At 31.5% G+C, this 18,223-nt stretch overlaps 1 protein-coding gene across 1 annotated transcript; it reads left to right on the top strand.

The window, feature by feature from the left end:
• Positions 1-2,153: 2,153 nt before the first annotated feature.
• LOC145587426 (zinc finger CCCH domain-containing protein 18-like) lies at positions 2,154-5,095 on the top strand. The gene is made up of 7 exons (XM_081644163.1): positions 2,154-2,790; positions 2,890-3,057; positions 3,154-3,333; positions 4,161-4,234; positions 4,308-4,478; positions 4,571-4,697; positions 4,852-5,095. The coding sequence occupies exons 1-7, from the start codon at positions 2,183-2,185 to the stop codon at positions 4,910-4,912; spliced, it is 1,389 nt and encodes a 462-aa protein (XP_081500289.1). The 5' UTR covers positions 2,154-2,182; the 3' UTR covers positions 4,913-5,095.
• The last annotated feature ends 13,128 nt before the right edge of the window (positions 5,096-18,223 follow it).

Genomic DNA, 18,223 nt, shown 5'->3' with positions numbered 1-18,223 from the left:
ATCCGGTTTTGGACCGATGCATAACCCTAATTATGATTAATAAAATCATCAAAATTACAAAAGAAATTGACAATCAAAATCGCTACAAAATTTGTAATTTGCCATAATCGTGTAGAATATAATACCAGTACTAATTATTCTTTCTATGAAAATTACAGAGTTTCTCTCATTTCAACCCACAACAGAATACGTACTGCTTTTCTCATACGGAATAATCCCTTTTTCATCTCTCCTAAACCATTTTCACCACCATTTTTATTTCCTTTTATTGTAAAAAAAAATTAAAAAAATAAATGCAAATGCACCATCATCCCATCTCCCAAGTATGAATAATTATATCTAACAAATAAAAGTGATGCTTTAAATTATTTTTTTTAATATCAATAATAAGAATCAATTTTAATATGAGGTATTTATTTTTTGGCAAAATTTAATATTTGTTTATCAAATAATTAAAAAGGAAATGGAATAATATTTTAGGTAAATGTGTATGGAAGAATTATGAACACCAAATTAAAAGGAACATTTCTGTCATAAAGATAATATAATAGATAAAAAAAATATTATTATAGTTGTAACAAATATTCAAATACACAGAAAAAATGGTTAAAAAGTAAAGGGAGTTTTGGAGGGAAAAACAGTACCACGATATGACATGTGTCACTTTCGATGTCTGTTTTAGTATTATGTTATTAATTGTTTGATGATTGATTGTACGAAGTATTAAATTAGAGTAATAAATAATATTTAAAATTTTGTTTCAAATAAAAAAAAAATCAAAAAATCTTTTTACACGGAGTCTGACCTAGTTATTAAAGATATAAACTGTGATTTTATTTTTAACTATATCTCCTAATTATAGGGAATCTTAATCTACACATTGATTTCATTCCATGTAATCAGCAAAGTTAATTTTATTATTATTTTTTGATTAAAAATAAAAAATAAAATAAATCCAAACATACCATCTAAATCACAAAATTTGCTGACTTGTACCCTTCCAAACTTATACTACGAGTATATTGTTTTTTTTTTAAAAAAAATAAAATTAAATTACATTCTTTAGAAAATTATGTGTGAAATTATTACTGTAATTAACATTATGAGTTTTTATTAAGGATTTAATGTGTAGACGCTAATTATAGATAAAATCAATTCAGTACGAGTAAGAATATGCAGGATGTTTGAAATTGAGGGTTGTGACTGAGTTGCCTCCTCAACCTTTTTTTTCAAGTCGAGAAGATTATCATTAATATAAAATCAAACAAGGGTTACATTTTCGGCTTATTTGTATTGTAAGTACTCCATGTCTCCATATTCATCAAATTTTATAGTTTTATGTTATTTTTTTCAATTTTTAAATTGATTTTGTTGAAGTTTGGGTTTGTTAATGGTTTTGCAATTTTTATTGTTTAGTCTGGTATTTATTTTTTTTATTTTTTTTCGATAATAATAATAATATAATTTGAATTGTCTACTCCGTGTGTTTTTGCATTTTTAGGATGTAATTTTAAAGAAATTTGGTTAAAAACATGTCAAAATTGACACGGATGTAATTTATATAAAATGTGTTACTTTTTTTTTTTTTTTTTTTTTTTTGATTGGGTAATTTAAGCAATGTAGATTAAGATCCTAATTATTTTTAATACTTCATTTCTTGATACTTTACTTTGTATAAATTTTTAGATGATTTTTTAGATGATTTATGCCTTGCATGTTTTATTGTTTGTTATAGGGCTAATTACCCACATTTGCATTCTTAAAATTGCAGAACTGTGAGTTCAATTTCATGATGGATTTGTCGAATTCAATGCAAATTGTGTCGAGTCGAATTCAGGAGGTAGAGCCTGAGCATGCCTCAAAGATTGTAGGATACTTGTTGTTACAAGACTTTGGTGATCAGGATATGATTCGCCTTGCGTTTAGCCCCGATAATGTAATTAGAGATGTGGCTAACAAAGTAAAACATACTCTTGGTTTGTCTTTGTCTAACCAACTGCTGCAGTGGCAGCAGCAGCAACTGCTGCAGTGGCAGCAGCAGCAACTGCAACAGCAGCAGCAGCAGCAGCAGCAGCAGCAGCAAATGCCGTTTGCTTCAGTGTCGTCTCAACTTAATAACCCCATTCAATATAGCAATCCATATCAAGGTTTTCCTGATTTTCGGCCTTACTCAAACTCAAACATGCCATTGAGTGCTTCTTGGAATGTTCAGGTGGCCGATGGTCTTGAAGAACAGGTTCCGCGGTCCTTGAAATTCAAGGATGGTTACTTGAAGCTGGGTAACTCATTAGATACAGAGTTGCACAGCAATTATAGTTACCCTGATCAGCCTGGTTTTAGTGGATTTTCTACTGACAGAGTTTCAAGAAGGTCGCGGAGTTTGATTGAATTTCCCCCAAAAGTCTGCCATTTCTTCAGCAAGGGGATCTGCAAGCATGGTAACAACTCTAGGTTCTATCATAGTAATCCAATGACCCTTGATGGTTTTTCTGAGTTGTTGGGTCTCAGATCAAACGATATTAGGTTTGGGAATGGGAATGGGATTGACGATCACAATGTATTCCCAGTAGGTTCACTTGAGAAACTTGAATTAGATCTGATTGAACTTCTGAGATCAAGAAATGGAAGCCCCATTTCAATTGCCACATTGCCAATGCTGTATTATGACAAATTTGGCAGGACTCTTCAGGCTGAAGGTTATCTTACCGAGAGCCAAAGACACGGTAAGGCTGGCTACAGCCTTACTAGGCTCCTTGCTCGGTTGAGAAACAGCATCTGTCTCATTGACCGGTAAGGTTTAATATTATGTTCTGGTCTAAGTGATATATATATTTCTCCTGATTTTCCTGTTCTCCTGATTGATTAGTGAGGTTTTATCGTGTTCTCTAGGCCTCATGGACAGCATTCAGTGATCTTGGCTGAAGATGCTCCAAAATACTCGGAGTATGCTAGTGATCGAAGTGAGAATGGTGGAATTGTTCCGGGGTCTAGACAAATTTATCTCACTTTTCCTGCTGAAAGTGCATTCTCTGAGATTGATGTGTCCAACTACTTCAAGTAAGAGATTGTTAAAGTTTACATTAGAAATTGCTATTCATGGTTGGAAATTCTTGAAAACTGATTTATTTCGTGTTACTGTATTTTGTGCTGCAGTACCTACGGCCCTGTCCAGGACGTTAGGATTCCAAGTCAAGACAGAAGGATGTTTGGATTTGTTACCTTTGTTTATCCAGAAACAGTTCGGAAAATCTTGTCCAAGGGGAACCCACATTTTGTTTGTGGTGCTCGTGTTCTTGTGAAACCATACAGGGAAAAGTCAAGGCTTGTTGACAGGTAGTGTGCTTTATCATTCATTGGTTGTTTGTTTTGATCTATGATAGTTTCCGTCCCTAAATAATAGACCACATTATTCTTGTAAATCATCTAAAACTTATTTAATCATTCTTTCAATCTTTGGTAACTTTGAACATTCCCCTGCCCTCTATAATACCTAAAAATCTAATTTCCAATAAATAGGCTACCTTGTGACATGACAAAGGTGTTCTAATTCAATTTATTGAATAAAAATCCTTGAAAAGTGTAGTCTATTACTTGTATTATATATGGATGTGTTAGCAGTTGATTTTGCTCTTATATAGTTATATATATATATATCTGATGGCGATAATTAAGTGATCAATCATACTCATCTGTCAATGTCAATAACAGAATTTTGCTCATTAGATACAAACATATAAGCAAAAGCTTTATACTTTCTCATCAAAAAATATCTCAGGCTCAGCTGGCATTGATTGACATAAAAAGTGTAGCTTTTCCATTTTGAAATTGATATTTAAGGAAGACTTTTTGTAAGTTTTCATTTGTTCTGCACTAGTTGAGTTTGACATGTATGTACTACATACATAGAAGGGTTATTTTCTCCCGCTTCCACATAGGACTGCAAAGTGGAACTCTGATGAAGAAAAAGTTATGACATCCTAGTATTAATCGCGTCAAGATGAAGTTTGGTGTGACTTAGATGTACGCGCTCTTACAGTCTTACTCCTTATAGTCACTACTGTTTAGACAATTAGATAAAACTGTGCTGTTAGGATCTTTTGATTTATATTCGTCATATATATTTTTCAAATGTTTGCCTGTCTTATTCTCCAAATTTGTAGGAATCATGCAGAGAAGCTACAATGCTCTATGCACGACTCACATCTTTCTGATGGAGACCTTGAATTCCAATCTCGTGAGTAATATGTCATTAAGAATAATTGCGTAACTGCCTCAGTTTGTTCTGACATTTTTTCTCTATTTGGCAGTGGCAAGAGCCAGTGATTATTTAAGGTTAATGAGGCAGCAATTCATGGAAGAACACAAGGAGGCACTTGAACAGGAGAAGGCTTGCTTTTCTGAATCACAATTACTGCCTGAACCATCAGCGCGACTCCAATACTTTGCCAACTCTATTGATGAGTTTAAGCTTGCTCAAGGTTTATATATACTCTTACCAAATCTATCTTAGCCATCAACTGTTTCGGGTCAGTGCATATATTGTTGTTTCCATTATCATTGGACTGAGTAGTTGATGCTGAAAATGCAGAGTTTCCAGCTTTGGAGCAGTTTAGTTCCAGGTTAAACGATCTGAACATTGGCTTTTCCAGTGAGGACAACTTCAGGAATGTGAACACTAATTATGAAAGTGGAGAAAGGTACAAACTTACGCAATGCACTCAACTGTTAAACTCCTATAGCAATATTTCTGTACAACAGGACGTATTTGCACTAAGCATGTTAAATAATTACACTCACAATTGCTATATATGTGGTTCGTTATAATTGGCGTTTTGTTTGGACTCCATGCAGCAACCAAGTGCTTAACCTCCCAGATAACCCGTTTGCAACTGCAACAGCTTACGATACATAACAGGAAGATAGAAGTCAGATATACAGATCAGGTTTTGCAAATACTTAAAAGCATAAATGGCAAGACTTGATCATATAATTACAAGGTTTGTTTGTCAAAAGTGTGGATAAATAATAGGTCGGTAAGTTTCTATTTTTTTCAAGACTTGGCGCCAATAGAGTGGCTTGCTCCCCAGAGAAATTCATCACGTTTTTAAGTGGTGCAATACATGCTAATTACTAACTGATACATGGATTTCGTTACTCGAGGAAGGGAGTACTACAGAGTAGATTCATACAGAAATTGTCATACATCATATAAAATGAAAGGTTACATTATTACAGAGTTCAATTGCTTAGAACATTTCTTCATGCAGAATCTTTACCTTGTTGAATGAAATATGAAGCAAGTTTCTTTAGTATACAAATATTATGTTATATGGTTTATAGTATGTTTGTTTTCCATGCTACCATCTTACTATTATAGATACATGTGGTATTTAGCTATTTTCTATTGCTCGTGTCATTCTACCATACCAATGTAACTTTGAATTTCTCAATCAATCGGCCATTCTAGTGTACCTTACTATTTCAAAGCATATTATCTGCACTTATTTAAACTTAATAAATTACGGTAGCAAAACTTGTATGTAACCTTGACATTTTTTATTTGAACTTATTATTTGTCTACCCGAGACAAGTTTGTTGAGAACTAGGGACCGACCATGAACTGATTATCTTATTAGCACAATCTGATCCTAGCTGTTTTTTTTTTTACTAAACTCCTGATATTGTCTCTGGCTTCTCAAAGAATACAGTTCAAAAATTGATGAAGAGCATTTTAAATAAAATGCAATCAATTTGACAGTACTACTGTGAAAATTTATCAAAGGACCACATATTTGAATTTATCTTACTATTTCAGTACGATATACTGCGTAGAATGTCCTGTGGACCCCCTCTCAAAGCGCAACTAGAGCATGTAATTACTAATTAGTGTTAATTATTGTTATCTAAGGGATCATTGCATCAAACTCACATGCAGTTGGCATTGTTATCTTATCATCAATAGATGAAATATGAGATTTGCTTCATAATTTTGATTTACTAATGTTGTTGATGTACAGTACTAATTACTTTATTATCAAGTGGAAATAAGATTAATTGATTATTATTTGCATGTTATTTTACGGAATTGTGTGGACTTCATGAAGATAAAAGTGGTCCCTAATAAGCTTGAAGCCTTGAATGTTAGTATTTTTTTAAAAACTGTTTAGTGCAGAATTAATTCCTACATGTTTAAGGATTTTAAAGTAAGTATTTATCAAGTTGAACGGCTAATCTGTCAGGGTTTGCTAACAGAAAATCTTTTGAATGGTTACAATAAAATTGTGACTATTTTATTAAATGTAATCACAGTCGTTTATTTTTATTGACTAATGTATTGTTGATGGAGTTGACTTTTACTTTCATTTTTGAAAAACATTGGCCAAAAAAATTAAAAATCATACCATGTTTTTTCAGTGTTTACAGAGTAGTTTTTTCCTTTCCCTCTATTTAATATTGTTTGCTTCAATCCAATCCAAAAGAATTTTGCAACTCCTCTCTTGGGAGTTAAAATTAGATCGATATTCTTGCATGATATATTGGAACTGATTTAGTAAGTTTTAGTTTTGTCATATTTTCTTCTATTTCGACTCTCAAATATGGATTTTTTTTTTTGGATTTTTTTTTTTTTTTTTTTTTTTTTTTTTTTTTTGAGGAAGGATAAATTCATGATTAGTTTCATGTATTAAAGTATTTTTCCTATAATTTTTAATGGTGTTGATTGTTGATGTTGTTTAGTTCTTAATTTTACAAGAGAGGCGATGGAAAGTTCTTTTGGATTAGATTGACAAGAACAATATTGAGTAGAGGAAAAGAAAAAAAAATTACTCTATAAAAACACAAAGAACGTGGTATGGTTTTTATTTTATTTTTTTGTCAACATTTTTCAAAAATAAACGAAAAAGTTTAACTCCATTAACATTTTACATTAGTCAATAAAAATGAACATTTGTGATTATATTTAGGAAAAATTGCCAGTAATAATCTCAACTTTGCTTGATTCGCCCAAAATAATCCCAACTTTTGATTATTTTTTAATAATCTGAAATTTAATATTAATTTGCTTCTAATGGTCCCTGGTAACCAGTAACCTGTTGAATAGGTAATTTTTTTAAAAAGAAATTAATTTACACATGTCATTACATAATTGGTTAAAAATAAGTTTAGGTTTTATTTTTATTTATATTATTGGTTTAATTATTCATTTAATTAACTTAAAAAATGTTAAAAAAAAAAAAAACCATTCCAACCACTGCCTCCCTCAAGCCAGCCTGACCACAACCACCGATGGTCGGCGCCTAGATGGCCCAATCCCACCATCCCGCTAGCTCAGTTCCCCCCCCCCCCACCGCCGGTGGAGCCTACCCCATCCCTCTCCCCTTTCTATTTGGTTTTTGGTTTCGTTGTTTTGGGTTTTCTTGGTTGTTTTGGCTAGGGTACGGTTTATGGTTTTGGGGGACGACGAATAGGAGAGGGGGTCGTGTCGGAGAGGGAGGGGCATTTATGTGGAGAATTGGGGAAGGGGAGGAGGGTGGTGCGTTGTGGTAGGGGAATTTGGGGAAGGAGAAGCAGCGGCTGCTAAGTTTGTTCCTGGGAAGGGGAAAGGGGTGAGGTGGACTTCACCAGCGAGGAAGGGAGGAAATGATTCGGCAAGGGAGGGGGAAAATTTGACGACGGGATCCACCAGCCGGGGAGTGGCCAGCTAGTCGTCGGCAGCCGTAGTAGAGGTCAGGCGTTGGGCAGGAGTGGCTAGACTATGCAGGTGGAGGGTTTTTTTTTTTTTTTTTTTTTTAAGTTTTTTGAATTTTTTTTTAGTTAATTATTTTAATTTAATTTTTAATTATTTTAAATTTTTTTGTCCAATCATATTCTGACACGTGTCAAGTGACTTGTTATAACAAGTTTTATAACCGGTTGGGATCGTTAGTAGCAAATTCATGTTAAAGTTTGGATTATTAAAAAATAATCAAAAGTTGGGATTATTTTGGCGAATTGTCAATTTTTCCTTAAATTTAATACAATAACCAAAATTACTCCGTAGAAGTTATAAAAGTTATTCTTCTTTACAAAGAAATATTTTGATATTCTAAATTATTAATCATTCGTGATTTCTTATACTTTTGTCAAGCTAAACATGGACCAATATCAATATGGTATGATGATGTCACCCTCATAGCCATATAATAAGCCTTTATGCACATTATTTATTAAACATTTGGAGTATATTGATCTTACAAAATTGTCAAGCTGTAACAAAAAATAAAAGAAACAATCAATTAAAAGTTAAAACATGCTCTTAAGTTGATTCACAAATGCACCAAAAAATTTCAAATGCACAATAAAGTGACTACATACATTAGCCATCAAATATGCGTGAGTTGATGAAATGAAAATGAATGAACGATTGACTAAAAACTAGACAAATTAAAAGCACTTAGGTTCAGTAAAAGCCCACGTGTAAGCCCAAAGTGCCGAAAGATAGAAAGTAGGGACCCAATTAACCCAAGAATTTAGGAGTTGTTGGCCACTGTTCAGTTTGCAGCAAAGCAATAACTAATATGCTTACGTGGATCAATAAGGCAATATACTTTTCCAAATTAGGTTATTTTTCTAAAGGTATTCTAGCCCATTATCGACTAATAAATCATTCAAAACACGTAATTATGATTTCCAAAATTAGAAAATGGTTTTACCCGGTTGTATCTTACTTATGGTATAACTAATAAGTTATCATTGTAATTATTGTTACTATTATTATTTGTTAGGGTTGTGTTGCAAAGCAAAAACAAATTAAAGACGTGGAGATTAAAAGCAAACAAGATAGTAGATGAAATGACGTGGAAAAAAATACTCAATAAAGGCAAAATACCCGTGAAAGACAAGCACCCGAAAATAATCCACTGCATTAAATTTATAGGAGTGTATTGAAAAGAATATTTAAAAAGGAATAGTTGATTTGTAGTAGAGAAGGTGGATGGTGTACAAGGAGGGTTAATGGATGGAAAGACTTGTGTATAGGTATGCATGACTTCTTGTGTGCATATTTTTATTGAATGTTCATCACCAATATTTATGATTGAAGGTGGAAGTTGAAAGAAATGGCTAAAGTATTCCAAATCTCCTTTCATCATTATTTAAGTAATAATATTCGAGAATTTTAACAAACCATATCTTCTAGTTGCTCTCTAGAACGTTCAAGGAGCTTGGCAGCTTGCATCATACAAGCTAAGCTACTAGAAAAATCTAGAGAAATAATGAGCAAAGACTAACCTTGCTTGATTTTTTCAAAAGATTGTAGAATACACATAAATACTTCACTAAGTCAATTGACCTATAAATTTTTTGATCACATGCACCAACATTATCATTACTAAGTTGATATGATTTACGAAGTATTTAAAATTGATTTGGTGAATATTTCGCTAACAAAGATCAATCTAAAGAGTTCAGAAGTATAAAATCTTATTACATCCCATTTAGCAAGGTTATATATATATTTTTTGTTTAGTATAAAAGCTTCTAAATAAATCATTTTTACTATACTGATGTACATGTATATCAGCCGCTATTAAGATTTCTCATTTTGATGTCTTCAAACACCAATAAAATGCTCAAAATTGAGTTCGAATGTATTAATTATTAGTTGTTAGTTTAAGATATTTTATGATTTATATTACTAGTTCCGTTTAATAACTTGGAACTTCTTACATGAATTTCTAGTTCATATGTACCTCTAGTCAACCTTTTTTTTTTTTTTTTTTTGACGGAATCTCTAGTCAACCTTTAATTTTGGCTCTCCCGTCATTTAAAATTTTGACAATTCGATGAAAATGTTATTTTCTAGTCGTCTATGTAGTTTCGAATCAAATTCTAATGTCAATTCATGTCTCAATAGAGGTGTTCTCCTCGATATGAGAGTTGTCTCGTTATTGTATTGTACTTTAAATTAAAGAAGGTTTTGTCATAACCTATGATATGGCCATTGGCTAAAGGTAGGTCTTTGTGTTTGTTGCATGTTTGTATGAATTCATGAATTGTATGGCTTTATTGTATAATATAAATGATTTTTGGCCCTTCTCAACTTATAAAATTCACTAGGAATAACAATTTAGTAAGAAATGACATTCATGCGTCTAATTAAATAGCTAATTCAGTCAAAACTATACTTCGTAGGAAGCATTACTACTTTATCCCATGCAATCAATTCTATTAATTCATAGCAAGCCAAAAAAAGTTGCTTGGTTGGTTTCTCACATAAACTATCACTTGCATTGTAGCAAATGGTCGCTATGGATGAATAATTATGCAACTTTCTTTTCGCAAAGAAATTAGATTCAAGTTTTCTATTTATTTTCATGTGAATCAAACAAATACTTAATTTCTCGAGAGCCTCTCTTGTTATTTTAAAAATAAAACATATTTTAATTTCTACAATATTTTCAAACATAAGTGAAAAAAAATTGTCTATTAATACATAAAAGTTACTTTAATTGATTTGGAAACTAAATAATATAATCGATAATTGTCGGAATAAGGACAAGGCAAAATGCTTGAAAAGTCAAAATATATGATAACTTTTGCAGTTGTCATTTTATTGTTTGGAACTTCGATATATAGCTAGGAAAAGTTTGAAAAAATAATAGTTTAAATTATCACTTCTTTCTTATCTTAGCTTCTTGGATGAAATTACTAACTAGATTAAATGAAATTATAAAATTGGTAAATTGCCGCATAATTTAGGTACACAAGTGCACCCTACGCGTAACTATCCATGGGAATGTTATGTGTGAATGTTTTTCTTGGCCTTGTTGGGATTAGGACATTACATTTTTCTTGTTGTGGTGAGTTGAGACATTGTGTTGGCTTTAATTTGCATTTTATAAATTTGTTTCATAAATAATAATGTGATAGAGCATATTTTTAGGGTTCAATCATCAGTTTAAACTTTTAATTAAGTTAGTCCTTTAATATGGTATCGGAATTAGTGTGACACAAAGGTCACGGATTTAAATCTCATCCACTCCTCACTTTCAAGTGGAATATTTCGCGAAGGTATCCGGAGGGCCCATGCTGCAAATACATTTCAAGATCCACCCCGTATTTCAAGTGGAATATTTCACATAGAGTATGCAAAGGATGAAGGGCCCATGATGCAGATACATTTCAAGTCCAAAGGATTCTCATATGAAGGGACGTGATAAAATATAAAACAATTCTTGGAGCTCGTCCATCAACTTAAGCTTTAGTTGTTAATCTTTTTAACATAATGCAAAACAATAGTAATAGGGAAAGCCGGAAAGTAAAGAAGTGATGAGATTTATATACTAATACTAATGGGTTCGATACGTACGGGTTTATGCGAGATCATTTTGTTTACGACAATATCTTTTGCGGTTCTCTATAGAATTATTCAATACGAAGTATAATTAATAGTTATGAAACTATGCACGTGTGTTTGTTTTGTGCATTGTGCTGGTGAATTAAATTGGATTTTAGGTGTATTATAAATTTTATTTACATGAGCTTCTCTAAACTTACACAAAGTATGTAGAGTAGCTTTTTTTTAGGGATAAATTTGTATATATTACTCCCTTCGTCCCCAAAATTTCAACTCTTTTGGCCTAATTTTAGTCCTAAAATATTCGACCCATTTGCATTAAAAAATCCACCAATTTACAACAATATTTGTGCAAAATTAGTTTCTCTATATAAAATTTTGTTTTTTCATGTATTTTTAATACTTTATTTCTCTAATTTTTTACAAACCCCATGTAAATTTATCTTTTTAATATGTTTTTATTTCTTTTTATTTAAGTTTCTTAATAACCGCAAAATCAACCCAAAAGAGTTGAAGTTTTGGGAACGGAGGGAGTAGTTAATATGATACAAGTGTTAGATCCTGCTCTTTTAAGCTCATGGACAAGCAGAGCAGAATATAGGAGGTATTAATAGAGCAGAGCAGAGTAGATTGAGTCGCAGAGTAGAGTAGATTGAGTCAGCAACGCAGCTTAATTAAAGCGGGACTCAATAGAGTAGAATAACTCAAAAGAACAAAATTAAACAAATTATACCAATGATTGAGAAAATTACACTTTTGAAAAATACACGCCTTGATTAAAGTCGGTGATGCATTCCCACAGTTGAGAAATATGATGAAAAATGTCAAAATCATTATGATTATGTATGTTTTCAATTCCTTTCTTCAAAAAAAAAAAAAAAAAAAAAAAAAAAAAAAAAAAAAAAAAAAAAGGTATGTTTTCAATTTTAGTCTTCGTATCTCGTATAGACTTTACACCAAACTACTTAAAAATCTATATTTTCCTCCAAACTTTAAAAAACACACCTAACGTATGTAATTGTGGCATATGTCCAAAAAAAAAAAACACTAATCGTAGCTATAAGTTCACACGATTTGTTCTTTTTCTAGACAAATAAGTACAATTTGTATCCAAATGATAACTTTGACGCATCCTAAATTTACTATAACTTACATTTTTAGCTAGCCCAATACTAGCATTTATTTGTGATCATTTCTTATGTTCAAGTAACAAAAACAAAAATACAAGAACAAATTATCAGCTAATTTTTTTTGAACATGTTTATACAACAAGCTAATACGGAATACTATTAACTAGATATTCTTCAAAACATAAAGGGTAACTACCTAGTCAAATCAGTCAATGCAATTAACCCTTAAATCTTAACCACTAATTACACACTAATTAATTATCAAACATGGCTTATATTTAAGTTTGATGAAATTAAATTCAAACTAAATAAGAATTAGTTAAGTAGAACAACAATACCCTTCAAAAAAAAAAAAAAAGTAGAACAACAATAAGTTAATTTTTCGCACAATTAAGTGTTTGTTTCCCCTCAAAAAAAAAAAAAAAAAAAAAAAAAAAAAAAAAAAAAAAAAAAAGTGTTTGTTTTTGGACATTAGCATAATTAAGTTGAGGAATATGAAGTTTTATAGTGATGACTGATGAGTAGGTTTCATGGCTTTGTTTTGTAGCCAAATTGAGTTAAGGACAAAAGTATTAAAATTTAAAGACGTTTAGTTGTAGACTTTTAGCATGTGGTTTAATTTGTCTATCTCATACATAGATGGAGTAATTGTGGGTCCTTTTAAGTTTTAACCACTTTATTAGAGCTACAATCTAATAAGTAACAAACTACGAGTAATTAATAATAGACCCTAAGGGCCTATTTATTATGACTTGAGTTAGGAAGAGTTCACTAATGCAGTATCACTAAACCTTAATGGCCTATTAGATGATTGATAAAAGTCGAATTATAGATGACAAATTGACAACAACAGTACTCCGTAATACTCTTACTTGTATGTAAATTTACAAAAATAATTTAACATCCTATTTTATAAAAGCTTGGCTTTCTTAAATAAGTTTAGCCCGTGCTCGGCCCGTTTACTTTAAAGATCCATTTTTTTTTTAAAAAAAAAAAATCAAAATCAAACCCAACGTTCTGCCTTTCTCCTTCTTCTTCTTACCCACGTTGTCTGCATTTTCACTCCATTTTCATCAGTTACACTCCATTACTATCGAATTAACTCCATTTTTCCGAATAATTCGCATCACTACTTCATTTTTCAGCTTTAATTTTATTTCCATGTATTTAATTTTTAGTTCTTTTATTTAAACCCTAACTTTCATCATTCTCGACTCCATTAGTGGCTGACGTTCCGTCGATTAAGGATTCTTCGCCCTTAAAATTTTATCTTAAACAAAGTAAACAAGCACGAAAACAGGAGAAGACAATTGCAATGGCTGAAAGGTTTATTACATTTCAGTTATTTTTAGGTTATACTTTTTTTTAAAAAAAATCCTTTTTTCTAAGTTATTATTTCGTTCTGTAGGGATCATTCAGAACCTCCATCAAAGAAGCGTGGTCCTAAACTTGGTTCTAAATGAAGTCGAGCATTTAGGTGTGAAATTCTATTCTATTTATTCGCAAAAAGTCTTGTTTGGATATAGTATTTGTTGTTTTATTATATAATATGTTTTTGTTAGGAAATATAGCATTTCTGGTTTTTAAGTAGAATATTCTTGTGTAGAATTAGCTAATTGTTGTTGTAATTATATTGTTGTAATTTGATAATAGATTATTTTTGTCAGGATTCACAATTACTTTGTCGGGAATTATATTCTTTCTATCAAAAATTAGCTTATTATTCTGTGATAAATCATATTTGCAAATTAGATTGTCTTGAATTAGATTATTTTATTTTGATAATAGTATATGTTTGTCAAGATTTAGATTGTTTTGGTCAGAAATTAAGTTCTTTTTGTCAGTATTTAAATCACATCAGTAAGGAATAATATTGCTTCAATCAGAATTAAGATTACTTTAATCAGGAATAAGATATATGTGTGATTACATTACATTAGTTAGGAATAACATTTCTTTTATCAGGAATAACATTATTTTGGTCAGAAATGAAGTTATTTTTGTCAGGAAAAAGATATTTATGCTCAGAAATAAGATTACTATTATCAGGAATAACATAATTATTGTCAGGGATAAGAATATTTTATTCAGCTTACAATTTTAATGTGATTTTTTACTTTTCAATTTTTCAGTTCTCTTACTGAAGATGATATTTCACACTTAGAACTTGGTAATAAATCTGGTCCTAATCATCTTTGTCTAATTCTGGAAAATTTAAGTGATAAGCAAAATAAGGATGTAATAGCCATTGGTTTTGGTGGATTGCTTCATATTAATTTGAAGGAAAATATTAGCCATCAATTGTATAGTTATATAGTAACTCATTATAATCCCAAGGCTAGAAATCTGATTGTTGGTAAAAAGGAACATGCCATTCATATTGATAGTTCCGATATTGCTGATGTGTTGGGTATTCCTTATACCGATCTAGCTGTGAAAGAGATTTCTAAAAACAAGAAAAGATTTAATCCTGATGAGAGTTTGAAGTTAGAGTGGAGGAAGTTTTTGAATTTGGATATAGAAGATGAATTAGAAAAAGGAGATGAATTTGAAAAAGGACATGAATCTGAAACAAAGAAGAAAAAGAAGAAGAAAATTGGAGATGAATCTGAAAAACCTGTTCAAAGTAAGAAGAAAGAATTTGAAAAAGTTGTTCAAAGTAAGAAGAAGAAGACATATGTCAATTTTGTTACTTATCAAACGTTGTTTGAGAAATATAGAGAGGGTGGTTATGAATTAAAGAGAGTTTTTGTTATGTTTGCGGTATCTAATTTTTTGGCTCCAATGGCTGATAGGTCCCCCAATTTTAACATCATCAAGTGTTTGGAAGATGTACGTTTCATAAAGACTTACAACTGGGCTGTTTATGTGATGGATTGGTTATTAACAGGCTAAAGTCGTATCACCTAATCAAAAGTAATTCCTAAAACCACTAACTAATAATAGATAGGGAAGTAGGGTCGAATCCACAGGGAAACGAGTCTTTCTATTCCTAATTAATTATTATAATCTAAATTATTAAGTAACCAAAAGTTGTTATTTGAAGGAACTATACTACGAAGAATATGAGTAGGGAGAAATAAAAGTAGGGAGGAATCAAATAATAAAAGACCTAGGGCATAGGTTCACCAATAAATAATATTCCAGGGTAAAACATAACAATCAAACATCAATGCATCAATTAATCAGATCGTAAAGGGCTTTCGCTACGTATTACAATCACAGAGTTAATTTACCGGTATTAAATCTCATCTCTCGAATCTCGACCTAACCATTTATAAATTAGTCTGCCTATTGAAACTAGACCTTAACATCAATTCTCATCTCTCGAATCTCGAATCAATATTGTCAAACTCATGCATAAAAGATCAGGCCTAATCTAGTCACAGAGCATTAAATCAATCAATAGGAAATTAATCAAGCATTGACAATCAACAACAACAAATTACCCCTTCATATTATTTATGGATCCCCATAAACCCTAGAAAGAAAACTACTCAGACATAATTAAAACTAAACTAATCAAAGCAATTAAAGGAGACATGATGAAAGAAATAAAGTAAATAGCTAAGATTAAAGAAGAAGAAGAAATCGTTACCAAAGTAATCGAAATTAAAGAGTTGAATTAAGAACAAAGTTGTAGAGAGAGAAAATAATCTAAGTAGAGAGAGAAAGTCTAAAGGAGAAGGTAAAAAAAAAGAGTCTAAAAAAAGATCCTAAACTTGCTTAACGGAAAAGTATTTATATTAAGCAAGAATCCTAAACTAAACAAACTTAAACGACGATTAAAAATCTACTAATGCCAATGCGCGCCCGCCCGACCGGGCCCGCCTTTTTACTCCCAATGAATGTTTCTCTTCTCGCGCCCGATCGGGCGCGCCATCGGGCGGAGTCCCTTCGGGCTACTTGGACTCCTTGTTTAGGCTTGTAACTTGGCCCAAACCAAATATCCTCCTTGGGGCTTTAATCGTTCGGTCCAATGCCTCATCTTCTCATAAGTCGAGCCCTTAATCACCGGTTCGATGACTCTAACCGATCTTGGGCTACGAAAGATGGTCGTGCTCCTCCAATGCTCGTAGTTGCTCCATAAAATCCCGGGAAAATGCTCCAAGAGTGCAATTCCCTATAAAACTCAACCAAAACTACGAAAACACTAGAAAACACATATTAGTAATAAAAGTGGCTCTAAAGAGCCAAAAACACTACCAATTATGACCAAGGGACGGGGGTAAAATACTATATAAATTGGACACATCAGTTATGTGATTCAATAGCAGACTTTCGGGCATTTCTTTTGAAGAGGAAGGCAGGAGAGGAAGGGAAAACTAAATCAAAACAGGTAAATGGCTGTCTGGTTACGTTTGTAATTGCTTTTTTGCAAAAGTTTGAGTTTGGGACCACTTTAGATAGGAAGCCATTTATAATGAATTGGACTTGTGAAAGTCTGAATGAGAGGATTAAGTCTGTTGCCGAAAATATTGATTACGGTACTGTGAAACTGTATCCTCAGACCATACCAAAACAGTATGCTGGCAAAAGTGAACAGGCTCTTTTAAAAGCTTTTCAGCCGGAGAGCATTGAGTTTAAGCTTGAAGATACTAATGACGAAGATTTTGATGAAAAGAAGGAAGGTCATGGTGTACAATCTACTAACATTGATTTGAAAGTTGAAGATGAGAAAGCTAGATATGTAATGTACAGGATTCCTAAATAGTATCCCACTGATGATGAGATTGATAATATGGATATTGATGTAAGTTTAAAATCTCATCTTTTTATTAATTTTGTAAAGTTTATCATTCAAGTTTTGATACTGTATAACCTGCTTTTATGTACTTAAATTTTTGTCAGGAATTAAGTGATTAAAATAATATGAGTGAGGATTAAAATTGTGCAGTCAGAAATTAGTTTAGTTTTATCAGGAGTAAGAAATTTAAAATCAGGAAATAAATTTTCTCAATCAGCATTAATGTTGTCAGTCAGAAATTAGATTACTTTTATCAGGAATAAGAAAATGTTAGTCAAGAATGTGATAATTTTGGTCAGGAATGAAATAATTTTAGTCAGGAAATAAGTTATCTCAATCAGGAATAATATTTTTTCAGTAAGAAATTAGATTACTTTTATCAGGAATAAGAAAATATTAGTTAGGAAATAGATTATTTTAGACAGGAAAGAAATTCTATTTGTCAGGAATTAAATTATTACAATAAGCAATAACATTTTTTCAGTTAGAAATTATATTACTTCTGTCAGAAATAAGAATGTTGCAATTCACTTTTTGTTCATAGTCAGGAATTAGGATATTTTATTATATTTTACTTATTCACTCTTTATTCTATTTTTTATTAGCCTGTGAAGAAGAAAATGATGAAATTTAGTTGTGACTTGAAGATCGTATCAGAGAACCAAATTCACTTTGCTATTGATTTGAAGGATGAAGCAAAAACATATTCACAAGAGTCTCAATCTCAAGGAGAAGATGATATATATTCTAGTCCTCAATTCTTAGCAAAAATTGATGAAATAGTGGAAGCTGCTATGCAGAGCAAAAATTTAGCTTCTGATTTGGATCAGTTTGACATTAAGTTTAAGGCTGATGATATTGTAAGTTTAAGTACCTTTATTATTATTTTATAAATTAAATTCATTTAAGATTTGTATCTGATATTAATGTTGATTGTATATAGGTGAATAATGTTATTGCTGATCTTGATTTGGAAAAAGACCAAACTCAAGATAATGAAGGTAATTTAGA

The sequence above is a fragment of the Chenopodium album genome, chromosome 17 (genome assembly GCF_948465745.1).
Source record: "Chenopodium album chromosome 17, dcCheAlbu1.1, whole genome shotgun sequence".
Taxonomy (NCBI): domain Eukaryota; kingdom Viridiplantae; phylum Streptophyta; class Magnoliopsida; order Caryophyllales; family Amaranthaceae; genus Chenopodium; species Chenopodium album.
This window is presented reverse-complemented; position numbering and strand designations above follow the sequence as displayed.

Excerpts from the sequence above, each read along its gene's own strand:
- LOC145587426 (XM_081644163.1), top strand. The coding sequence starts at position 2,183 with ATGCCATTGAGTGCTTCTTGGAATGTTCAGGTGGCCGATGGTCTTGAA. Across the intron at positions 3,058-3,153 it reads GATGTGTCCAACTACTTCAA|TACCTACGGCCCTGTCCAGG; the intron begins GTAAGAGATTGT and ends TTTGTGCTGCAG. Across the intron at positions 4,479-4,570 it reads TGAGTTTAAGCTTGCTCAAG|TTGATGCTGAAAATGCAGAG; the intron begins GTTTATATATAC and ends TGGACTGAGTAG.